At 46.8% G+C, this 26,590-nt stretch overlaps 1 protein-coding gene across 4 annotated transcripts in view; it reads left to right on the top strand.

Moving 5' to 3' along the window:
- Positions 1-26,590, top strand: part of DNAH8 (dynein axonemal heavy chain 8) — a 1,091,167-nt gene that overhangs the window by 658,405 nt on the left and 406,172 nt on the right. For all 4 annotated transcript variants that reach the window (XM_075598772.1, XM_075598771.1, XM_075598773.1 and 1 more), the window contains 2 exons: positions 4,284-4,525; positions 4,690-4,830. In XM_075598772.1, the coding sequence (XP_075454887.1) occupies positions 4,284-4,525; positions 4,690-4,830 (383 nt within the window). The remainder of the gene's footprint in view (positions 1-4,283; positions 4,526-4,689; positions 4,831-26,590) is intronic.

Raw genomic sequence — 26,590 nt, 5'->3', positions numbered from 1 at the left:
GGTGGATTCCAACGACCCCGCTTGGACAATGATAACAACACAACCATTTATATAATGAAAACCACTAATACATTGGTTTCTCTATCAACTTGTACATTTCACTGAACATGATAATCACTGATTGAATCCGGCTGCGAGCCCACTGCTGAGACTCATAATGGGGTGCCCCGAACTGATCATAAGCCAACCTCGTGGGAGGTTGGCCAGCTCTTTGGCTTCTGCGAATTGGCTCTTCCGCTACCTCTTTGGGGGAGTAGCAATTCTCATCGGGTATTTCCAACTCGGCCCTTGAGGGGCGGGGTAGGTCTGTAAAGTCTCTTTGTGGCACAAAGCACAGGCTCTGGGGATCTAGCGGCGGACTCACTGGAGTCAATGTCTCAGTCCTGGGGCCAAGGGGCTCTTTGCCCGTAGCTCCTCCAGGAGATGCCCCCGTGGCCGGAAGGCCCCTTTGAGAGGTTCCTTCCTGTGAATCTTCCAGACTTCCATGTCCTGATGACAGTTCCCCACTCAGGGGAGATGTAGGCCACTCTAAATCTCCTTCTTCTATTTGGGGAATGGGGAGCAGATGATTTCGATGCCACGTCTTTATCCGACCCTCCGAGTCTTTTATCCGGTAGACTGGAAGGCCAGGCATTTGAGAAACTACTTCGTAAACCCCTTCTCGCCAACGGTCAGCCAACTTATGTTTTCCCGGTACTCCCGGAGCAGTACGGCATCGCCAGTTTTAATGTCTCTATGTTTTACTTTGTGATCATAGCGCCTTTTGTTCCCGGCATTCAATTTTTCGGTGGATCTCTCGGCTTGCCCATAGGCCTTCTGTAGATTCTCTTGCAATCTTTGTACATAGCGAAAATGGGTGGAATTGTGCACCCCATCGGTGGAGACTCTTAACTGTATATCCACTGGCAGACGGGCTTCACGGCCAAACATAAGAAAGTGAGGGTGAGAACCCGGTAGATTCGTGTCGGGTGCAATTATAAGCATGGACTAGAGTTTCCACATGGCGACTCCACTTAGTCTTCTCGACACCTGTTAGCGTGCCCAGCATGTCCAGCAGAGTGCGATTGAAACATTCGGGTAAAGCATCCCCTTCTGGGTGGTAAGGAGTAGTACGGGACTTTTTAATGTGCAAGAGGTTCAGCAATTCTTTTATTAGTTTACTTTCAAAGTCCCGTCCCTGGTCGGAGTGCAGACGTAGAGGTAGCCCATAATGCATGAAATACTTTTCCCAGAGCACTTTAGCCACCGTAATAGCTTTTTGATCCTTGGTCGGAAAGGCCTGGGCGTAGCGGGTATATTGATCAGTGATGACCAGCACGTTCCCTATACCGTGGGTGTCAGGTTCGATACACAAGAAGTCCATGCAGACTAAATCCATAGGTCCCGTACTTTTTAGATGGCCCATGGGGGCAGCTCGGGTGGGTAGAGTCTTGCGTTGGATACACCGCACACACCTTTGACAGTGATGCTCCACGGATTCTCTCATTTTTGGCCAAAAAAATCTATCTCTCACTAGTCCGAAAGTCTTGTCTACCCCCAGATGTCCGTGTTCATCATGGAGAGCTTTCAACACTAAGTATTGTAGTCGTTTTGGTAACACTAATTGGCGGCGACCCGGATGGTCATGATACTTCACCACTCGGTACAACAGCCGATCTTGGGTTTCGAATTTGTCCGCCTCCCGCATTAGTATACCTCCGACATCCCCCGGAGTCTGGAGAAGCAGGCCCCGTCGCTTTTGTCGAATGGCATCCCTGATAGTCCCTGCGACCGGGTCTTGTTCTTGGTAACGTACCATGTCCTCCCAAGCAATGATCTGATCGGGAGTAACATGCATTCCACTTGGTTCACGATTGGCTTCAGGTATAGCGGTAGAGGTGTACCCTAGGGAGACAGCCACCCGTAATTCCGAAAAGGCTACTTGCTCATCTATGATGGCTGCCATGCCACAGAGGGCTCTTATTCCGGGCCCGGGGATCTCTTCCCACTGATCTTCGTCTGTGGCAGGGATCAACCCCGGTCGCCTCGACAGGGCGTCAGCTCCAATGTTCACTGGCCCAGGTTTGTATTTCAAGGTGAAGTTGTAATTGAAGAGCGCGGCCAACCAGCGATGTCCGGTCGCATCAAGTTTGCCGGAGGTCATGATGTAGGTGAGAGGATTATTGTCGGTGCGTACTTCATTGTAAGAAGGTCATCTGCTTTGCCATGTTCACTGCCTTCCTCCCCCACTTGGCTGAGTACAGCCCCATTGTAAGATCGTCCGGCGAGACACCACACCACGCAGAGGCGGATTCATCACGGGATTGGCGGATCCTTTGCGAAGAGATCAGCGGGCCCAGGTGCTGGCGCACTGGGCAGGTATCGTAATTAAGTGCACCAACAAAATACATACATACACATTGTGGGCAGCGCTGTCTCACATACCAGGGAGGTTGGGTGTGGGACTTTGGGGTTGCTGTGGACACGGTATGGGGTACATGGTGTGGGGTTTTAGCCCTGCGAGGTGACCGGGTAGTTGTACTATTAGGGGTACAGAGTGATACAGTTGCTAATGTTATTGTCTGTTGCCTATACAGTAACTGTTATATTGTGGGTCTGTTACAGTAAAGCCCTTTTCTATTTTTACAACGCTGTGTATGTGTTCATTGTAAGAGTGTCCTGTGAGGGGCTGCTCCCACTCTCCTGGGATCTCTCACAGGTGGAAGCGCTGCACCATATAGTAGTAAGTGGTAAGAGTAATTCACCCCAGGCTCCCAGCGGCGGAGGCTTAGGCTCCTGCGAGCCAAACAGGTAAAATGGAGGCAACTATAGCTAATTAGTCACCCCGCCATGATCTAACTTAGGGGTGGGGGAAACAGGGCTACACTTGTCTGGGTAAAAGTATAATGTGTCTGTGCATTTGTGACTGTCAATGTGTCCTCTTTATATTTTTTTCACTATTCTGTGTGTAATACCCCTATCCCCACCAGCATGAGGGATATGGTATACAGTGAAATGGAGGAATATAAACAGTCTCAAGGTTCTCTGTCTCTTTAAACAGGGTTTGTACCTGCAAAAAGGTGTGTAGGTTCTCAGCGGTTACCTAGTTGCGTCTCAGGTTAGATGGATCCATCCTGGCTTGTAGGAGGAGTCAAAAATAAGAGTACAGGGCACAGAGAAATTTTCAACATTTATTAACACGGAAGTTCATTTTCATACTGTGTGTATTACACAATTCTTGTGGAAACAAGACAGGTTTTCAGCAGATACAATTCCATACTTGTCCATTCCTCTCACCATGAGACTAATAGTGGCTCATCTCCCTTGTGAAGCCTTTTGCCCTTCCCGGTTGCAGATCCAGTCCCATTAATCTGGAAATCACCTGCAGCACACCCAGGTCTCTTCCTGCAGATGTGAACTACCTGCTACAATAGTTTAGGTTTCTTCAAGTATCTTAGCTGTAAGAACATTACTGGGCTGAAAACAGGCCTCTCCTTATAAGGACCTACCAGTCAGGTTCCTTATTCTAGGGAATACCTATCTTATAGTGGTACTTCCCTAACTAAGAAAACAATAACAGGACTTACTACTTGAACTATGTACAGTATATGTGTGATTCCCTCCTCAAACCCTGATGGTATTGGGCTCATTCTGGAATCTTAGGGGATCTGAGGGAAAACCACATGTATGCCCCTTTTATAACCTTGGTATGTGTAAAACCCCATCGGCAGTTACTGGGCAGATTACAATGGACATAATTGTTGTAGAAGGATCACACCATATCATGTAACCCTTTCTAGCAGTTTCTAGAACCAGACAGTAATTATACTGACCTTTAAAAGGCAACATCAAATAAACAGTGTAGATTTACTGAGGCCTAGTGAGGATTAACCCCTAAACTGCCTGCAGGTACCAGGACTGACATACAGGGTGCTACATGTGTATGAGAGTTTTGGGTGCAAAGGTGAGTGGTGCTTGCAGATGTGGGATTGATGCTTGGAGAAGTGTGTGTGATGTTTGGAGAATTTGGAGTGGAGCCAGCCAGAGGTTGTGGAGACATGTGTGAACACGTTTTTGTTATTTGTTGATTGAGGATTTTGCACATTATATTAAAACTGCACCGTATGAATTGACTGTGAAAAATAAATACTTTATCATTATTTTTTGCTCACATTCATTTTCATGGGCTTTTATTTTGTTTTTCCCAACTTTATAGGCTCCACTTGAGTCTACTCCAGTTTTATTTTAAAATTGTTCCGTGTTTGCCACCAGCTTCTCCAACCTCCCCACTATCTTTTTCCCAGGTGAGAATGTGTGGATAATTTTGGACGGGCCAGTGGATGCAATTTGGATTGAGAATCTAAACTCAGTTTTGGATGATAATAAGACCCTTACACTAGCCAATGGTGATCGTATTCCTATGGCCCCCAGCTGTAAGTTACTGTTTGAGGTTCACAATATAGAGAATGCATCTCCTGCAACTGTTTCTAGAATGGGCATGGTCTACATCAGCTCGTCTGCCCTTAACTGGAGACCAATATTAAAGGTAAGTATATACTTGGACAAATACAACCCCCTCATTGCCACAGGGGCCAGGAGGCATTTCAGAGCATTGCATTCCAGTCCCTTTGGCACTTAAGGGTAGCATCTAAGTTTACTTTTTTCTATAAGCAGATCTAGCATACAGTACATGCTTTTTTTTCTCTGCAGGCTTGGTTAAATAAACGCACTGCTCAAGAAAATGAAACTTTGCAAGGTTTATATGATAAAGTCTTTGAGCAAGCATACACGTTTATGCATCTGAATCTTACTCCAAAAATGCAGCTTCTGGAGTGCAACTACATCATGCAGGTAGAAGATTTGTTTTTCTCTTTTGCTTAGATAACCAGTTTTTATTATTACATTTAGTGCGGTATACTTCAATGCATGCTAGAAAAGATAAAACAACCACAAATCTCACATTTCTTGATGTTACAAGCTCATTTTGTATTGCCATAGGTAAATAATATTTTTAGCAATATTTTGTATTATGTTAATGTACAGTACATAAAAAAACATTACTGAAAGTCCAGACTGTTTTCAGTGGGTTGCCATCCCTACATCTTCACACTCTCAGGTTATCCTATTCTGTAGGGCTCCTTAACACAGCAAAGGATAGACAAGACGGCCAATTTGATTAATTAAAAACTGAGGACCTTTTTCACTGTAGAAACAATATTAATAATTTATAACCTCCTGAATGGGTGATTTGCTTCACTACATGCCAAAGGGACAATTCTATTGTTACATTTATGGAACAGCATTGCTAACCTATCCAAGATCAAATCCACATTCTAGAGTTCTCTAATCTCAATAGATCAAACTACTTCAAACAAATTTGTTGAGTAAGACATAAAAATAAAACATTATCAATCTGCCTCAATGACATCTGTCACATGATCCACATGGCAAAGCCAGCAGGTACCTGAGGGCACAGGGCTACCAAACTACCGTACCTGGAGGAATATTTTAACTGCTGTTTTGCTAACATCTTAACTCTTATATACCCTATGCCTGGTTAGTTTCAGAAGCTGCCTAAAGCTGCAGAGGAACACCCGAGGCATTATGGTTACTTTCCTCTTTGTCGTACATTATACGCCCTTTCACTGTTAGTGCACCCACCAAATCGCTCAACCTGAAAATGTTGGGGTCTGTGGATTAAAGTTGAAAGAATAATGTTTTGGAGAATAGCTGCAGCATATTAAGGCACAGTTTCGTACATCTGATGCAGAATGTTAGTCTTCAGATGTGGAGATTTTTTTTTGCCAAAAATAAAGGCAGGAAGAGTGGCGCAGAGAGATGCAGAATGTGAAACCAATTATAATCTGTGCACCATGTAACTCCCCCCACACCCTCAACTCCTCTTACTGTCACGCTGTGCTCACTACAAACTAGACGGCCCCCGGTACTGAGATGGGAATAACAATAAACACCAGCTACAGGCACCACGTCCGGGGTCCACGTCCAGAGTGTAGGATAGTCTTGGTAGCCGGGTCTGGGACGAAGAGGTCAGGGTCGTCGTAATACTTGCCGAGGTCAGAGTAGGAGAGGTCCGGATCGTTGAGGGTACCTTAGCCGAGGTCAGGGTTGGAGAGAGGAGGATCGTCGAGTTGTAAAGCCGTGGTCAGGGTACCAGAAGAGCGGAGAGTCAAAGGCAGCCGAGTTCAGTATTCCAGATAAGCAGATGGTCAAAGGCAAGCTGGGTCTGTACACAAGGGGTTAATCTAGAAAGCAAGGCAACAGGATAGGGACAAGGCATGATCAGCAGAGGCAAACACAGAGTAACACAATCTATGCTCAGCCAACGTGCCTACGGCACAGCTGAGCATATATAGGCTTGATTAGCCAATCCCCCTAGGGGGTGGAGCGGAGGTGCGGCCTCCGCAGAAGTCTGTGATAGGCTGTAACCAATGGGCAGGTGCAGCTGCTTGTATCAGCTGAAGGATGTTGTTGCCACGGAGCTTGAGGGCGTGGCGCACTTGTCACTTGTGCGTGCTGTGCACTGGCATCGTGCAGCACGATCCAGAGGAGGAGCCCAAGTCCGCGGCATCAGATGATATCACCGCTGCGCGCATGTGCACTGTGCGTGTCAGGAGACGAGTATGGGCTGAAGGTGCCACACGCATGCGCGGAGCTGCGTGAGAGGAAGCGCGGGGTAGACGTGCGCCTGTAATCCTCACACTTACTGACTCTCCCCAAGGGGAGAGCTAGGGCAGAGACACAGAATGTGATATATCTCATAATCTGTGTATCATGTAACTCCTCCCGAACTCCTCCTACTGACTCTCCCCAAGGTGCAAGCTGGGACAGACAGGCAAAATGCTTTGATACATAGATGCGGGGTAAAAATGCCCTGATTTTGCTGTAGAAGTTCCATGATACACAGACCCCCTTACTCTTATTTCCAGGTGACAAGTCTCTATTCCCAGGGGGGTTGGGGGGGGGGGGGGCTATTTCCTAATGAGCCTTTTCTTCTAGCTTTAATAAGTAAGTATTGTTTTTTTTAAAGATTACGTTGTAACCTAATGTGAACTATATTTAAGACAGAAATACTAGACTGCATCCAAATGAATACACTTGGTTCTTGCTTTTGCTGTGCTCTGTGCCGTGAACGTTTTTGTTTTTATCTTACCCACTTTGTGACAGACAATTAAAAAAAAAACGGTATCACACTGACAAACAGGTAACAGGTTATTAAAGAACCTCTAACTCTAGCATCAATAAATCTCTAACTATATGGCGATTACTCACGAGGCACCAAATGGCATCTATTCTAACTATAGCATAGCCTCCGGCCGCTATTCTTGTTTTGGGCCCTCACAGTATAAATTAATTCAAAGCCTACCCAACTCTAACCCTAGTTATGATGCGGAACGCATCTGAGGAGGGGTGCTCGCTCCACGGGTGCCAGAACCTGCTGGAGGGCGCAGCATACTCAAGGCGGCCCCACAAAGCGAGCTGCATTCTGGACTTTTACTACCACAAAATAGTGGTTCCCACCGAAAACGGAACCTGCATGGCTTTGGACTGTCCAAAATGGCGTCTCCCACCGAAAATGGGAGCCGCATGGTTATTTGCAAAAGTTGCAGTCAGTTGCAAGCTTTTGCTTTTGCTCTGCCTCCAGAAACAGCACAAAATGCTGTAACCGCACCTTCTTTTCTCTCCTGAATTGGACACCTGGGTCCACCAGGGGGTGGAGCTAGGCGTGACCAAGCCAACACTGCCGGATGCGAGGAGCTCAGACACAGGTGTCCTCAGTAGCTACCAGACGTGTGTGCGGAGCTGCTCCCTTACTGCTGAACAAAATAGCAGCCGACTTTGGCACAATTTCTGAACTTTTCCAGGATCGATCACCTATGTTTCCGGTGCTGCATCTGGTGGGGTGAGTCGCGAATCTGAGGTAGACTCTGTCAATTGTTCCAAACTGACAAACAGGTTCATTTGATAATAAGTAGTTTATTGCAAAGTATGAACATACTCATTCAAAAGTCTATTAGACTCTCTGCCAGGGAGTGTCCAAGCAGGCTTTTCATGCATATTATACTAACCACTCCTTAATTCTTAAACCAATCATTTTACAGCTCATTAAACCTGGTTAGATCTGGCCTGAAACATCTCTTAATAGGCACCTGGTACAATCTCTCACTAGGAATGTGGGCGTTACTTTAGGCACCGTCGAACATCTACTTACTGCACCGACACACTTTATTCGAGCAAATACCCAGTATGTACCTGGCAGATACCTGGAATGCGCCGCTCCTCACCTCTGACAAGCCCCGTTGCGTTTGCCTTCCCAGCCTGGGTTCATGCCTGGCTGACGGGCGGCTGATCTGTTAAATGATAATGATTAGGATTTAATAGGCTGCAATGCTTCGCGTGTCTACCAGATGGCATAAATTCATGAATTGTAATGCAGTATATATATATATACTGTGCAGTATTGCAGCCAGCGGGAATAAAATGCTTCAATCCCTGCTTGGAAAATACCTCAATGCACTCGGGCAGAAAACAGTCACAAACCTCAATACACCCGGGTATACCCGAATTCGTGGGACTAGCCGAGCTCGAATAAAGTGTGTCGCCAGTGTAGAAGCGAAACCCCCATCTACACCAGACACACATTCCTACACACAAAATGGATAATAAAGACATAACAGATTTTACAAAAGGGAAACTGAACATCGCTTTAAATCCTCCTCCAGAGACCCCCCCCAGTCCATTTCAGTAATATCAACAGTATCTTCATTTCAGCAATATTACTTCATCAACTCTATGCAGGGAAGAGAGGATGGGAAGCTCCCTTTACATCTCTGCTGCGTGGATTGAGAACATCAGCAACTTACCTGCTGCCCTGCCGTGGCTGGAGTTCTCTGCTGCCCCGTCAGGAGTGATGTCAGAGCCGTCCAGCCCATTGCCAGAGATCAGCGGAGAAGGCCCACTTGCCTACTGTGAGGTAATCAGCCTATCTTTCGCACTAGTCTGCTCCACGAGGGAGGACCCTGCAGAGGGAGCGTCTGTTTCCGATTCGACCTGATGGTGAGGGTGCAATAATCTCCGAGGTACTGGTTGGGACCTCCCACGCTCCCAAGTCGGAGAACGTCCTGCCCGCTCCTGAGCGCAACAGATCTGGGACCGCGTTCCACACTGGGCCCAAACCCAGGAGTCGGCCACCCTCTGCTTGAGCCAGGAGATGCACGAGGCCCGCACTGCCATTTACATCTAGGCATTGGAGAGGCACTTCGCAACCCTGGGACTCTCGGAGGAGTTCTGCAAAGTAGTGCCGGACGGTACTACTACCTCCTACACCAGCGTTTCCCAAACTTTTTTTTCCGTGACCCGGTTATCTTTGAACTTCTCCTTCGTGACCCACTAAAATTTTTATCGCCTATAGGTAAAATAAAACCGTTATGAATGTCCATACAGATTTCATATATTCTCCCAATCCCCTCTATTCTCTCTCTCCCTCCCCCCCACCCTCTCTCTGACCTGCACAGACGCACACAGTCACTGACCTACAGACACTCACACAGACAGACCAAACACACACAGCCACTGCTAGCCTGCACAGACACACACACAGCCACTGATACACACACACACACACACAGCCACTGATACACACACACACACTCTCCCCCATACACACACACACACACACACACACACACACACACACACACACACAGATACACACACACACACACAGCCACTGATACACACACACACACTCTCCCCCATACACACACACAGATACACACACACACACACACACAAAGATACATACACACACTCTCTCCCCCCCCCCCCACACACACACACACACACACACACACACACACACACACAGATACATACACACACTCTCTCCCCCATACACACACATATACACACACAGACACAGATACACACACACACACAGATAGACACACACACACAGATACACACACACACACAGATAGACACACACACAGACACACACAGATAGACACACACACACCGACACACACACACAGATAGACACACACAGACACACACACACACACACACACAGATACATACACACACACAGATACACACACACATACATACACACACACACACACACACATACAGATACACACACACACATACACACACACAGATACACACACACATACTGTACATACATACACCCACTCTCTCCCCCATACACACACACACAGCCAGTGATACACAAACACTTCCCTGTATATACACACACTATCTTTCCCCTATACACACACACACATGCAGCCACTGATACACACTCACCTATACACACACACACTCTCTCTCTCTCCCCCCCACACACACACTCTCTCCCCTATATATACACATGCACGCACCCACTTATGCACGCACCCACTGATACACACACACACACACACACACACACACACACACACACACACACACACACACACACACACACACACACACACACACACACACACACACACACACACACACACACACACACACACACACACAGCCAGCCACTGATACACACACAGGCAGCCACTGATACACACACACAGCCACTGATACACACACACAGCTACTGATACACACACACAGCCACTGATACACACACACACACTCCCCTACATATATACACACACACACGATTTAATACAGAGGCAGCGACGGATGTGAGTGACTGGAGGAGGGGGGGGGGGGCGGGGGAGAGAGGAAAGGCCCACGATCCGAACAGGCAGCTCCACATCTCCCTCTGCCCGCCAGTGACCGCGCAGCCACCACTGCCCACCCCCTGCGCCTATCTCCCGCACCAGGGGACTGAGGGGAAGGGAGCGCCAGGAACGGAGGCACAGGTGCGCCCCCGCACCACTTCCTACCTCCTATCATGCCGGGCATCGTGTCCTGTGGAGGGGCGGAGCATGTCATGGGCGGCAACATCATGATGCGGAGCTGCAGTAGGAGCCCGAGTCAGCGAATCACCGTTGACACCCCAGCGATAGCAGCCTGCACCACTTCAGCACTGTCCTGCACCTCACCTCGGGCCGCCGAAAGGAGGGAGGGGTGGACGCCGCAAGGAGGGAGGGGGGGACGCCGCAAGGACAGAGGGGGGGACGCCGCAAGGAGGGAGGGGGGGACGCCGTGCGGGCAGCCTCGCTGCGACCCGGCAATTTTGCTTCCGTGACCCGGTGCCGGGTCACGACCCACCATTTGGGAAACGCTGTCCTACACCATTCCATCTCTACGATTCAAAGGAGTTGAACACGTAGAGCCGTCCGGCCAGATGGACTCACCAATCCTGCTACTTCCCCGGTGAGTGTCTGGCCCTCTGTGGACCCCTTCTTTCTCCATTGCAGGGAGAGAAAGGAAGAAAGAGACTCCCACAAAGCTACAGCCGTTGCTGTGGCAAGGTACATTACTACTATGGGCCATGGCAAATTGTGCATTTCCGGAACTGTGAACACCTCTATTGCTCCGCCTGGGGAGGTCTCAATAGTCTCTCAGTCCAAGGCCCGTCCTGCCCTACTCTGCCAGCGTATCCCATGCTGATTCCAATCCTAGCATTAAACCCCGGCCCTTGTCACCTGTAATGTCCATGACCCCATGAACGATTATGTTATTGTGCTTAACTTGCATGTTACACCTATAGTGGGTGCCTTACCATGGTGGGACCCGATGTAAAGGGGGTACATGCCCCATTTGAACAGGACACGCTTTTTCCTAAGGGAGGGTGAGAAGGTGCAATGTTGGTGGGAGGAGGGTCAGCTCATGGACAAAGAACAGGCTGTAATAATGCGTTTGATAAAAGTATGGGGTGTGGGGTGCAATATTCACCTAGACAGGTTAGAATATATCTCTGAGTCTGGGAGAAGGCGGTGTTACTCCGTTAAGGTAACTGATAGTCATGGTAACATGGTGAAGAAACCGTACCCAGGCCATTATGTCACGGGAGACCAGGCCAAATACACCTTTATATTTAAGGGATCAGTCACAAGGCAAAATAGGCAGTAAAATAAATTGCTGTTTATTCGGATAAGACCTTGGAAACAAATAAAAAAACAAGATACAGAGAATATACACACTTACGGGGGTCTGAGGGAATGAAATCTAGCCCTTTCCTGGTTGCAAGGTGCCTGCTTCTGCAAAGGCTTACCTTAATAGGACCCTGGTTCTGGGCTCCTGAACAGAAATCCAGCCTGCTGACTAGGCCTTTCGTCCCCCATGCTTCTCTGTGTGAATACTGTAGCTCTTTCACTCAGAAGCACAGGTGAGAGGCCCAGCAGCAGCGCGTCTTCACATCAGGAAAACAGGCAGGTGAAAAAGAGAGAGAGCTGCTTTACTGCACGCTCTTATATAGGCTTGATTCATATCTAAATCATTGAGGGGTCTGATAGCCAATTACAGCAAGGATTGAGATTACGCATTCACTGATAGGAGGGATAAATTCAAAACTTGCCAATGGAAAACGTGCTTATGAGTTTTGACATACAGGGCCATTTTTAGCTCGTCCCAGACCCCTTGCTGTCAAGGTTCCTATACGTCTGGGGGAAACAAAGGCAGATTTCCTGTAATCCCCTCCCCTTGGCCATGTGCACAACCTACCTGGTTTTGCACAGGGAATCCAATTACTTGAGCCTTTTGCTTTGAAATGCTAATTACCTCCTTGAGCTATGGACGCTATGCAGACGAGCTGGCATCTTAAACACTTGCCCAGGCTGTCTGTATAGAGCCTTATATTAAACACAAAACACAATATAAAGTACACTGTATTACAGAATATACTTTGTGGCACCTGATACTTATAAGGTAAATAACTTGGAGGTATTTGGGCTCAAAATCCAGGAGTCTGGGGGGGACAGGGAAGCCCCGGTGTAATTCACCCTGCGTACCGGCAAATCATGCCTGCTTGCTGGGGAAAATTAAATGATTACCGGCAACTTTGGCCCCCAAATACCTGCAAACAAAATAATTGTATTTCCACCCAAATATCCCCCCTTAAACTGACACACAAGAAATGTCAGTTCTAGGGCTAAGGGAACATGAAATAGGAAAAAACAGGGTCATTTTATTTTCCAGCATGTATTATCTAGCCCACTAGCCTTTACATAGATAACCCCCCCCCCCCCCCCACACACACACACACACAGCTCCTAGCCTATAACCTTAGGGGGATAGTATCACAGGGCAACACAGTAAGGTACAATAGTAGACCCAAGAGCTGGATGGGGCCTGAAAGGCCTTATACAAAAGGAAAAACTGTGACTTCTGCTGTGTACTAATAAAGACTCATGGAACCATCTATAAGTGTGGCTTACTGTCTGGGCCATACTAGAAGTGCCAGCATGGACCATTCTAGTACAAATGATTGTAGAGTGGCTGTTTCAGTGATAGTGGAATATCCTGTTGTCATCAATAATTAATCATATATAGGACCCATGAATATGACTCTAGTATGGAGTGGGTATAGTATGAAATTATATGTGATAGCGACTCAAATCTCACATAGGGTGGGGGGAAATGTGCACCATAACATAAAGGCAAGGATTTTGCATATTGGAGCTTCCGCATGAAACCACTTTTACATTATAACAAGAGAGGATCACTGCAAAGGGCTACAAAGAAAGATTATTTCATGTCCTGAAGTTTTAATAATTAGTGCTTAGACAAAGAACATATTAGTCAGAACCAGTGTCACCAACAGAATTTGTTGGGCCAAGGACGAATTTGAAGAACGGAACCCCCATTCTTTGCTCACCTACAGTTATACTTCCGTTTACTTGTCCCTGTTGTGGCCTGAGGGGGTTAACCAGGCCAATAATAATGGTATTATGCCCGGCTGGTTAACCCTAATCCCTGTTGGGACTGAAGGGGTTAAACTTTATTGTTCCCATCATATCATATTTTCCCCTACACTACCTTTATTGTCCCTATTTTGCAGCTAAAGAAGCTAGCTGCTGCTGAATGAATGAACTATGTGCGAATTGTATTTGTGACATAAGGGATGAGCCCTTAGCGCTGAACCAAGCGCTAAGTGAAGAAGCGTGCCTATGAATGGGTGGCCGCTTTGAAGTATAGGGATCACTTCCTAAGCCGTAGACATCTAAACCGCAAAGTCAATTGGATAAGTGGTTTGCGTTCTAGCTGAAGTGCTTTCTTGTCAAAATGTATCCACCGGTCTCGTTAGCCACTAAAGCTGGAAGTATTTGCGTGGGAACTAGGTCAACCCGCAGAACACTTCACAACCCCATCCAATTAAGTCGATAACTTGCGCTAGGAGTGAACTAGCAATCTAATTTTTGAATCCCAGGTAGCTGAAGAAATACGACACACATACATATTTGTTTTATATTGTTATATGTAGAAACCACATATAAAAAATAAACTGTGTTTCAGTGCTGGTTTTAAATGTAGAAGATAGGAAACTTTTCGGTAATAAATCCTTTAACATGTAAATATGTTAAGGGTGAATGAGTTGAGGGATTTCTCATCTCCGTACTTCCAAGGCACCCTGCAGAGTTGGTGCCTCAGTGTCAATGAGAAGTTCGGAGTTGAAAAGCCTCAGAGATCCTAGGTGTTAGGGTGGCCAGGATATTGTTAATTGCCCGATACCGATGGGAAGTATGGGCACTTCACACTTGGTAGCCAAACCCCAGACGTACTGTTACCAGGTAAGGGGTTGGACCCTGGATGCTAAGGAGCTCAGGTGTGAGGTTAGCACATGCTCCGTGCAAACCAAGAAGCAACGTCTGCCCTCTTTGCAAGGTACTGGCAAGTCGGGGATAGGTGGGAGAAATGTTCCCATGGGAGGGATTGGTTGTGCATGTTATGTATAGGACCCGTAACCCTATAAAAATGCCTGCTGCCCAGTCCCTGGTAGTTCCATCTCAAGTTCCATCTGAAGATTTCATCAGATTCATCAAGTTCCAGTGTCAGCGGTTCCGGAGTGTGAGGGGTTAATTATATCATAACTAAGGATTGTGCTCCTCTTCTGTAATTCGTTAGAGCTAAGGGCTCCCGAACGAACCCTGTAAGAACTGAACAAACTTTTTCCTTTTGGTGGAGATATAGCGGTGGCAACTTGTGCCTCTAGCCAGGAACTGTTACCCGGATCAATTTGCGCACCCACTTGCATGCGTGCAGTGGTGCCCAGAGACTTGGTTTTGTTCCAAGGTCAATTGATTTTGTTCCCTGTACCCAGTAAGTGTTTTATTAAGTGTAATTGTGCAAGTATTGTGTTTGTCTTATAAGGAAATAAATTACAATTTATTTTACTCATCTTGTATGCTCAGTCCAGAATCCCGGTATTAATGTGTGCATAAGTCTTGGTCACCGTGACACCTGTCATGTCTCTTTATTCCCCCCCCCCCTCGTCCTCATACCTTTCTCTCAACTTTTCCCCCAAGTGCCTTCATCCCACACCCATGTTATTTCATCTTTTCCCCTTGCGCCCCCTCCTCTGATGTATTTCTCTTCTATCCACGTCATGTCTTTCACTCATTTCCTCCCCCCAATTAAGCTTTCTTCTTTCCTTTCCCTAATTTATTTCACCATGTTACCTATCTCGTTCCTCCAATGTATTTCTCCTCCTCCCTCCTATGACTATTATTATCCCCTTTATGTTGTTTTTTTTCTCCCAATGTCTTTCTCTCCCCTAATACAGATGCAGTCAGATGGTTGGTCACATAGGCAGCCAGGAAACTACAGATGGCAACTTTGTGACAACTATCTGCTTGCGGAATCCACTCGACCAGACTAATGGCCCACCAGGATTAACACAGCGGGGGTCCCCGCTTCTGAATGGGACTCCCGCTGTGTGAATACTAATGGGCTTCATCAGTTTGCAAGAGAGACGCAGTGAGAGTAGACAGAATCAGTCACTCTCCCTGTGCACCTCTAACAGGATCTCGCAGCTTTTATTTTAATAACATATTTTTGAAGCACGGATCACTGTAGCTAAAACACATTAATTTCAGCCCTAGGGACTGTCACGGAAGACTAGGCAGTTTACACATTTTTACCAGGATCATTCATTGAGCAAAACAAGATAATGAAATAAATTGTAGATTTATTCACAGAAATAGGCATACACACAGTGGAACACAAAATACAGACGAAAAGCGCACTTACTGGGGGTCTGGGTAGAAAACTAGACTATTCTAGGTGCAGGAACTCTAAATAAGAGTTTTCCCTTGATCGGGACTTAGCCCGAAATCCTCTGGTTCCCAAATCGGCATGAATTTCCACATGCCACCTGTCCCTTTTCTTTTGAGAACTTGGACTCTTTCTTGACCGGGTGTTAGTACCAAACTCCTGGAACTAAAATCGGCTTCCAATCCCAGCCACAACCACTACGTTCAATTCTCAGAACTTGTCCGCCAAAAGTCAGGACTTTTCCGTCGTGGATTTTTCAGTGGGACAGAATATTATCCGGGCACACTTTTCTCAAGCTGGTTCTGTGCTATCCGCGCAAGAGCACTTTCGAAAAGCCCACCCGCACTTCTGGCACTGGAAATCTCCCTGTTCATTGGCTTAGGGGTTTCTTATAGTATTTGGTAGTTCATTCACAAAATACAACAGCCAATCAGAGCATTGGAACTTTCTCAGTAGCCAATCAGAGCGAAGCCGGTCTGGAAAGCCAGGTAAGCGCGGAACCTGAATCTGCCAAGGGATATGCGCAAGTTTGCCACCTTAATCCCTTGATATTCAGATGCCGCCCGCTGGGTCACGCTCCTCCAAGTCTGGTGGGACAAATGGAAGCCCGGACGATTGCCATTCATCCCAGGATGTGGGTACTTGAGCCCTTCCCTGCTACCCAAATGGCTTTCACACTTCAGGCATCCTCTGGTGGCTTTCATCTCTGATGTTCAGCGGACTCACTGGCACCAACTTGTTAGCCTCGGTAGCCTTTCTGAACATTGGTTCCGAAAGTTCCAGCTCATATACAGTGCACACAGTATATTACAGAATTAAACACAATGTTAATAAAATATACTTTTATGACATCCTAAGTCTCTGGGTATGGGAAAGCTGCACTTTATTTTCTATTAGCCTTTATTTCCCACACACAATCCAAGAGACTTGGACTGGACTCTAAGATTCCCCTCACAACCTTATTCTTATGGTTGCAGTCCCCATGAACTGCAACACAGGTTCTGGGCTACCTGGGCATTAACTGGGTATCCCCCTTAACCTAGGGACCCCTTATAGTTACAGGGACACTTTTCATCCCTATGCCCCATTTACATTTCTGGGCTATGCTGAAGCAGGGAACCCTAACCGTGAGTCGCGCAAACGTTTTCAAGGGGAGATATTGCCGGTACAATTTGCCTACATGTATCCAGGAATCAGGCATGATTCCTGGGCACATTTTTAGGGGAACCGACAACTCCGGACCCCAACTTCCTAGGCACATTCTGACAACAATTTCTCCACAAAACCCCCCTTGAAACTCATGCCCTAGCAATCTCTACTTGCTGGCATCCCTGGAAAGGCAAAAACACATACAATTCTTTATTAACACACATTACAGTTTATGCATTAAACAGTACTGGGCTCCAGAGCTGACATTCCCGAAACCTTATACTCAGATCAGAGGTAACCAAAACAAGGATTGACCTTTATTAAGAGCCTGGTTACCCCCTCTCCGTCACAGGGACCCCCTGCTTCGTGAGTATGGGATGCCGGTTTCTCTGGCATGTTTAAATGTCCCGGTCACGTGGGCTGTGATGTATGAGAATTAATCTTGCAGGAGATACTGGCACCCAATACCGGGTCCTGTATCTTGGGAAGATGGATTCCCCGGGGCTGAAATTAATGCGGTTCAGCTCTGGAGACCCCTTGCTTCAATAATATGCAATTAAAATAAAAGCAGCTACATTTCCTTAGCGGCTTGCCGCTAAGTTAATGAAGTGATTAAACCAAACTATGTGGTTTATTGTGTGTAGTAGGGATGGATGAAGTGGGTAGTTGTTCCAGGGTGGGTGGTTAAGCCTACCAGGAAGGTTGCAGGAAGGGTAAACTCTTTCATTACCTTTGTAGTTACTACCCACCTGAGAGGCCTAACCACCCACCACAGGGCAACTACCCCCTTCACCCACACCCTCTACCTCTAACAACCCCACTCCCCCACCCAACAAAGAAATAGGCAAATGCCCTAGTAGACATATATGGCCATTAGCGCTTTTACCCATTCAAAACAGTAAAATACATAATAAGTTAAAGTAATAAGTGTTTTACTTACCCCTTCCAGGTTGTAAGTGTCCTGCTCCTCTTCTGCATGAACATGTGAGGACCGATGCCCAACAATTAAAACACCAGTAACCTCTTAATTAGTTTAACGGTTACTACTGCTAAGGTAATTAAGGTATTGCTGGTGTTTTAATAGGGTGGGTGAAGGGTATACTGTAGTTGACTGGGGAGGGTGGTTAAGCCTCCCGGGAGGGTTTCAGGATGGGTTAACCCCTTATTTACCTTACCAGTTGAAACCGCTATGGTAGTGAAGGGGTTAACGCATCCCATAACCCTCCCAGTAGGCCTAACCACCTACCCCAGGGCAACTACCCCCATCCCCCACTACCTCCATCACCACACACACACATGGGCAAAAGCACTAGTAGCCAAGTGGCTAATAGCGCTTTTGCCCATTTGTGCTGCAAAAAACAAAAAATACAGAATTAAATAAAATAAATATTAAAATACAATACAACAAAAAATACTAGCCAATACACCCATTGATTGCCACTGTGATAACCTATACCCTCAATGGGAGCACAGATAACTACAATGGCAATGAATGGGCACCCTATTACAAACCCCTCTACCCCCAATACATATGGTACAGTAATGGGCATTCAGTCCCTGCTTCAGCACAAGTGGCTCAATCATTCTTGGACTATGCCTCTGAGCCCCCTGTGCTTAACTGGGATTTCCTGAAAATCTGACCTGTTTGGGGGGAGTAGAGGTCGGGGCATGAGGACGGGAGTTGAGCACCCCTGCCCTACATGTCTCTCCTGTGCCCCAAACAAGTATTTATCTCCCCTTCCCCCAGCATGTCTCTCCCTCTCCTCCCCCAGCATGTGTCTCTCTCTCCCCGTATGTCTTTCTCTCCTCTCCCTCCAAGATGTCTTTCTCTCCTCTCACCCCAGCATGCCTTTTCTCCTATCACCCTAGCATGTCTATCTCCTCTTTCTTACCCAGCGTGTCTTTCTCCTCTCTCCCCCCAGCATGTCTTTCTCCTTTCTCCCCCAGCATGTCTTTCTCTCCTCAACCTCCTGCACGTCTTTCTCCTCTCTCCCCCCAGCATGTCTCTCTCCCTCCTCCCCCCTCATGACCTTCTTCTCTCTACCCCCAGCATGTCCTTCTCCTCCTCACAGCATATCCTTCTCCCACCAGTTGTGTGAAAAAGAAAGTACGCCCTCTTTGAATTCTATGGTTTTACATATCATGACATAATAATCATCTGTTCCATAGCAGGTCTTAAAATTACGTAAATACAACCTCAGATGAACAACAACACGACATATTACACTGTGTCATGATTTATTTAACAAAAATAAAGCCAAAATGAAGAAGCTATGTGTGAAAAACTAAGTACACCCTTACTGCTTCCATAGAAATTAAGATGCTAAGTAGCAGACAGGTGCTGCTAATCAAATGTCCTTGATTAATTGATCATCAGCAAGTGTGACCACCTCTATAAAAGCCGAAGTTTTAGCAGTTTGCTGGTCTGGAGCATTCAGGTGTGTGTTAACACAATGTCAAGGAGGAAAGACATCAGCAATGATTTTAGAGAAGCAATTGTTGCTGCCGGTCAATCTGGGAAGGGTTATAAGGCCATTTCCAAACAATTTAAAGTCCATTATTCTACAGTGAGAAAGATTATTCAAAAGTGGAAAACATTCAAGACAGGTTCCAATCTTCCCAGGAGTGAACATCCCAGCAAATTCACCCCAAGGTCAGACCGTGCAATGCTCAGAGAAATTGCAAAAACCCCAAGAGTTACATCTCAGACTCTACAGGCCTCAGTTAGTATGTTAAATGTTAAAGTTAATGACAGTACAATTAGAAAAAGACTGAACAAGTATGGTTTGTTTGGAAGGGTTGCCAGGAGAAAGCCTCTTCTCTCTACATGGAACATGGCAGCACGGCTTAGGTTTGCAAAGTTGTATCTGAACAAACCACAAGACTTGTGGAACAATGTCCTTTGGACAGACGAGACCAAAGTGGAGATGTTTGACCATAATGCATAGCGCCATGTTTGGCGAAAACCAAACACAGTATATCAGTATATCAGCACAAACACCTCATACCGAAAACCAAACACAGTATATCAGCACAAACACCTCATACCAACTGTCAAGCACGGTGGTGGAGGGGTGATGATTTGGGTTTGTTTTGCAGCCAATGGACATTGCAACCTTGCAGTCATTGAGTCGACCATGAACTCCTCTGTATACCAAAGTATTCTAGAGTCAAATGTGAGGCCAACTGTCTGACAGCTAAAGCTTGGCCGAAATTGGGTTATGCAACAGGGCAATGATCCCAAGCACACCAGCAAATCTACAACAGAATGGCTGAAAAAGAAAAGAATCAAGGTGTTGCAATGGCCCAGTAAAAGTGCAGACCTCAACTCGATTGAAATGCTGTCGATGGACCTTAAGAGAGCTGTGCATAAACAAATCCCCACAAACCTCAATGAACTGAAGCAACGTGGTTGCTAGATCACAACCGGGAATTACAGACCTGTAAGCCTGACTTCAATAGTGGGGGAACTACTTGAAGGTTTAATACGGGATAATATTCAGGAATACCTAATGAAAATTTTTTTTATTAGAAATAGTCAGCATGGATTTATGAAGGATAGATCATGCCAAACTAACCTCATTTGTTTCTTTGAGGAGGTAAGCAGGAATTTAGACCACGGTAATGCAGTTGACGTGGTCTACTTAGATTTTGCAAAGGCTTTTGATACGGTTTCACACAAGAGGTTGGTGTACAAAATAAAGAAAATTGGACAAGTAATAATATATGCACCTGGATTGAAAACTGATTAAAGGACAAACAACAGAGGGTTGTCATAAATGGAACTTTTTCAGGTTGGGCTAAAGTCGTGAGTGGAGTACCTCAAGGATCAGTACTGGGACCCCTGCTTTTTAGCTTGTTTATTAATGACCTTGAGGTTTATTTATTTATTTTATTTATTTATTTATTTATAAAATATTTTATCAGGAAGTAATACATTGAGAGTTACCTCTCGTTTTCACGTATGTCCTGGGCACAGAGTAAAACAAATAATACATGGTTACAAGTACAGTTACATAAATGAACAAGGTATACATTATATACAAGACATTGCGTGCACAGTTAAAGAAAATATACATTATGAGCGTATGAAACAGTTACAGACCAGATTAAAGTGTGAGACAGCCTTAGATTTGAAAGAACTTAAGCTGGTGGTGGATATGAGAGTCTCTGGTAGGTTGTTCCAGTTTTGGGGTGCACGGAAGGAGAAGGAGGATCGTCCGGATACTTTGTTGAGCCTTGGGACCATGAATAGTCTTTTGGAGTCTGATCTCAGGTGATAGGTGCTGCATGTGGTAGGGGTGAGGGGCTTGTTCAGGAAGCTGGGTAGCTTGCCCAGAAAGTATTTGAGGGTGAGACAGGAAAGGTGAACTTTGCGCCTAGACTCTAGTGATGACCAATCTAGTTCTTTGAGCATTTCGCAGTGATGTGTGTTGTAGTTGCATTGGAGAACAAAACGACAAACTGAATTGTAGAGGGTGTCAAGTTTGCTTAGGTGGGTTTGAGGAGCCGAGCCATATACTATGTCTCCATAGTCAATAATTGGCATTAGCATCTGCTGTGCAATACGCTTTCTGACCAGGAGACTTAGGGAGGATTTGTTCCTGTAAAGTACCCCTAGTTTGGCATAGGTCTTGGTTGTCAGGGTATCAATGTGCATCCCGAATGTTAAGTGGGAGTCAAACCATAAGCCCAGGTATTTAAAACTAGTGACAGGTGTTAGGGTGGTGTTAGCGTTGGTTCTAATCAGGAGCTCAGTCACTGGAAGCTTTACAAATTTAGTCTTGGTCCCAAATACCATTGTTACAGTCTTGTCAGTGTTTAAAAACAGTTTGTTTTGGGAAATCCAGTTTTCGAGTCTCAAAAAGTCAGACTGAAGTATGTGTTGAAGGTCAGAGAGGCTATGGCTGTGTGCATATAGGATTGTGTCATCTGCATACATGTGTATTGAGGCTTCCTTACAAGCTGTGGGAAGATCATTAATGAACACTGAGAAGAGTAGGGGCCCCAGAACAGAGTCTTGCGGGACACCACGGGTGATATCCAGGGGGTTGGAGTTAGAGCCTGAGATGGACACATGTTGGGATCTTCCTGATAGGTAGGACTGAAACCAGTTTAAAGCATGTTTCCCTATTCCAGAGCTCTGGAGTTTGTTAAGCAGGATAACATGATCAACTGTGTCAAAAGCCTTTGCAAAATCTAGGAATACTGCACCAGTGAGTTGACCCCGTTCCATTCCACACTGGATTTCATTGCAAACTTTTAGCAGGGTAGTTACGGTGGAGTGTTTGGGACGAAACCCAGACTGGAATTGGCTAGGGAAATTTGTCTTGGTGTAGAAATCGCTTAATTGGGAGTGGACACCTTTTTCCATGACTTTGGATAGAATTGGGAGAAGTGAGATTGGCCTGTAGTTTGAGACAGTGTTTTTGTCCCCACTTTTGAAGATTGGGACAACTCTGGCAGTTTTCCAGGTCTTAGGGATGTGGCCTGCAGACAGGATAGAGTTGACTATGGACGCAATTAGTTTGGCAATGGCTGTGGCACCAAGTCGTAGGAACCTAGATTGTAGTAAGTCAGGTCCGCATTGGCTGCTTAGTTTTAGTTTGAGGAGCACTTGTGTAATCTCCTCTTCAGATACTGGGCCAAGTTGAAAACTGTGGGCAGTGTTGGGAGGGGTTGGGGCTATGTGGGTACTCCCAGGATGAGATTCAGGTTTGTGGTTTGGGCTGCATTTCGCTAATAAGTTAGTGGCACACCCCACAAAGTAATCATTGAATGCATTTGCAATGTCAGTGGGGTTTGTCAGAGTAATATCCCCCTTAGTGATATTACTTGGTTGTTGATGGTTAGGAGGCTGGAATATATTGTTGATAACCTTCCAGAAGTTAGATGGGTTTGATGTATTTTGGTGGAGATTGTCAGAGTAATATTGTGCTTTTGCATGCCTTGTTTGCCTTGTGCACATGTTCTGCATGCATCTGTAGTGATTGAGATCCTTGGTAGTGCCAGTTACTTTGTAGCTTTTCCACAAGGCATCCCTGAACTGGTAGAGTGCTATAAGGTCAGGTGTAACCCATGGAAGGTGGGCCCCCCGTACCCTTATTTTGCGTAGTGGAGCATGGGTATCGCAGAGTTTTAAGAACTCGGATTGGAAATAGTCGAGCGCAGAATCGGGGTCGGGAATTAAATCGATTCTGTGCCATGGGCAGTTGGTAACGTCATCCAGAAACTGTTGTGGGTTAAAGTTTTTAAATGTTCTAGTGAGGAGAACTTTAGGGCTTGAATGGGGCGGTTTAATTTTCCTTACACAGTACACTATTGCATGGTCACTGAAAATATCAGGAAGGATGCCAGAGGATTGGATTCTGCTGGGGTTTGAGGAGAGAATCCAGTGTAGCAAGGAATGGTTAGGTTGGCATCGAGAGCAAAGTCTCCATCTTTGCTGATGATACTAAATTGTGTAAGGTAATAGAATCAGAGCAGGATGTAATTTCTCTTCAGAAGGACTTGGAGAGATTAGAAACGTGGGCAGGTAAATGGCAGATGAGGTTTAATACAGATAAATGTAAGGTTATGCATTTGGGATGCTGGAATAAAAAGGCGAATTACAAATTAAATAGGGATAAATTGGGGGAATCCTTGATGGAGAAGGATTTAGGAGTGCTTGTAGACAGCAGGCTTAGCAATAGTGCCCAAAGTCATGCAGTAGCTGCAAAGGCAAACAAGATCTTATCTTGAATCAAACGGGCAATTGATGGAAGGGAAGAAAACATAATGATGCCCCTTTACAAAGCATTAGTAAGACCACACCTTGAATATGGAGTACAACTTTGGGCACCAATCCTAAGAAAAGACATTATGGAACTAGAGAGAGTGCAGAGAAGAGCCACCAAATTAATAAAGGGGATGGACAATCTAACTTATGAGGAGAGGCTAGCTAAATTAGATTTATTTACATTAGAAAAGAGGCGTCTAAGAGGGGATATGATAACTATATTCAAATATATTCGGGGACAATACAAGGAGCTTTCAAAAGAACTGTTCATCCCACGAGCAGTACAAAGGACTTGGGGTCATCCCTTAAGGTTAGAGGAAAGGAGATTTCACCAGCAACAAAGGAAAGGGTTCTTTACAGTAAGGGCATTTACAATGTGGAATTCATTGCCCATGGAGACTGTGACGGTAGATACAATAGATTTGTTCAAAAAAAGGTTGGCCATCTTTTTAGATAGGAAAGGTATGCAGGGATATACCAAATAGGTATACTGTACATGGGAAGGATGTTGATCCAGGGATTAAACCGATTGCCAATTCTTAGAGTCAGGAAGGAATTTATTTTTCCCCTTGTGAGAAATCATTGGATGTTGTGTCACTGGGGTTTTTTGTTTGCCTTCCTCTGGATCAATAAGTATAGACAGTGCTCGACAAATAATGTTAACCTGTCGCCCGTTGCGAGTGGATTTAGGCAGCTGGCGACCCGTGCTGCAGCTCAATGAATTCCCCTGCTCGTGCCAATTTTTTTTTTTTTTTTTTTTTGAAATAAATAAATAAATAATCCCCCTCCCTGATTGGGTTAAAAAAAAAGTTAAAAAAAATGGCGGCAAATCCTGTGGTCCCGGCGCGCGTGCACAGGGCAAGCAGAGTGTCCTGCCATTTGCGCTGCCTGTTCCCCCCAGCAACCCAGAATCCCCCGCATCCCTCCCCCCCCCCCCAAGTGGGACGGAGGGGGAAGCCCAAACCAAGCCCCGCGCGCAACCCAGCCCCCCCCCTCCGCTCCCCACGTGGGACGGAGGGGGAGCCCAAACCAAGCCCCGCGCGCAACCCAGCCCCCCCCCCTCCGCTCCCCACGTGGGACGGAGGGGGAACCCCAAAACAAGCGCCGCGCGCGATCCAGCCCCTACACCCTCCCCCCTCCGCTCCCCACGTGGGACGGAGGGGGAAGCCCAAAACAAGCGCGCGATCCAGCCCCCCGCACCCTCCGCTCCCCACGTGGGACGGAGGGGGAAGTGCAAACCCAGCTTCCCCCGTGCGCGCCTCCTGCTGGGACCTGCTCCTGCTGGGACCTGCTCCTGCTGGGACCTGCTCCTGCTCCTGCTGGGACCTGCTGCTGCTGCTGCTGGGACCTGCTCCTGCTGGGACCTGCTGCTGCTGCTGCTGGGACCTGCTGCTGCTCCTGCTGGGACCTGCTGCTGCTGTTGCTGCTGCTGGGACCTGCTGCTGCTGCTGCTGAGGCCCACGCTGCGCTGTGTGTCCCATGTCTTGGAGAGGGCCCACTGCCGTGCGGAGACCCCACTGCTGCCACGTGTGACCCGGTGAGTGTGTGAGTGACAGACTGAGTGTCTGTGAGTGTGCCTGTGTGCCTGTGTGTCTGTCAGTGTGCCTGTGTGTCTGTGAGTGTGCCTGTCAGTGTGCCTGTGTGTCTGTGAGTGTGTCTGTGAGTGTGCCTGTGTGTCTGTCAGTGTGCCTGTGTGTCTGTCAGTGTGCCTGTGTGCCTGTGTGTCTGTGAGTGTGCCTGTGTGTCTGTGAGTGTGCCTGTGTGTCTGTGAGTGTGCCTGTCAGTGTGCCTGTGTGTCTGTGAGTGTGTCTGTGAGTGTGCCTGTGTGTCTGTCAGTGTGCCTGTGTGTCTGTCAGTGTGCCTGTGAGTGTGCCTGTGTGCCTGTGTGTCTGTGAGTGTGCCTGTGTGTCTGTGAGTGTGCCTGTGTGTCTGTGAGTGTGCCTGTGTGTCTGTGAGTGTGCCTGTGTGTCTGTGAGTGTGCCTGTCAGTGTGCCTGTGTGTGTGTGTCTGTCAGTGTGCCTGTGTGTCTGTGAGTGTGTCTGTGTGCCTGTGTGTCTGTGAGTGTGCCTGTGTGTCTGTGAGTGTGTCTGTGAGTGTGCCTGTGTGTCTGTGAGTGTGCCTGTGTGTCTGTGAGTGTGCCTGTGTGCCTGTGTGTCTGTCAGTGTGCCTATGTGTCTGTGAGTGTGCCTGTGTGTCTGTCAGTGTGCCTGTGTGTCTGTCAGTGTGCCTGTGTGTCTGTGAGTGTGCCTGTGTGTCTGTGAGTGTGCCTGTGTGTCTGTGAGTGTGCCTGTGTGTCTGTCAGTGTGCCTGTGTGTCTGTGAGTGTGCCTGTGTGTCTGTGAGTGTGCCTGTCAGTGTGCCTGTGTGTGTGTGTCTGTCAGTGTGCCTGTGTGTCTGTGAGTGTGCCTGTGTGCCTGTGTGTCTGTGAGTGTGCCTGTGTGTCTGTGAGTGTGTCTGTGAGTGTGCCTGTGTGTCTGTGAGTGTGCCTGTGTGTCTGTGA

The sequence above is a fragment of the Ascaphus truei genome, chromosome 4 (genome assembly GCF_040206685.1).
Source record: "Ascaphus truei isolate aAscTru1 chromosome 4, aAscTru1.hap1, whole genome shotgun sequence".
NCBI lineage: Eukaryota > Metazoa > Chordata > Amphibia > Anura > Ascaphidae > Ascaphus > Ascaphus truei.
This window is presented reverse-complemented; position numbering and strand designations above follow the sequence as displayed.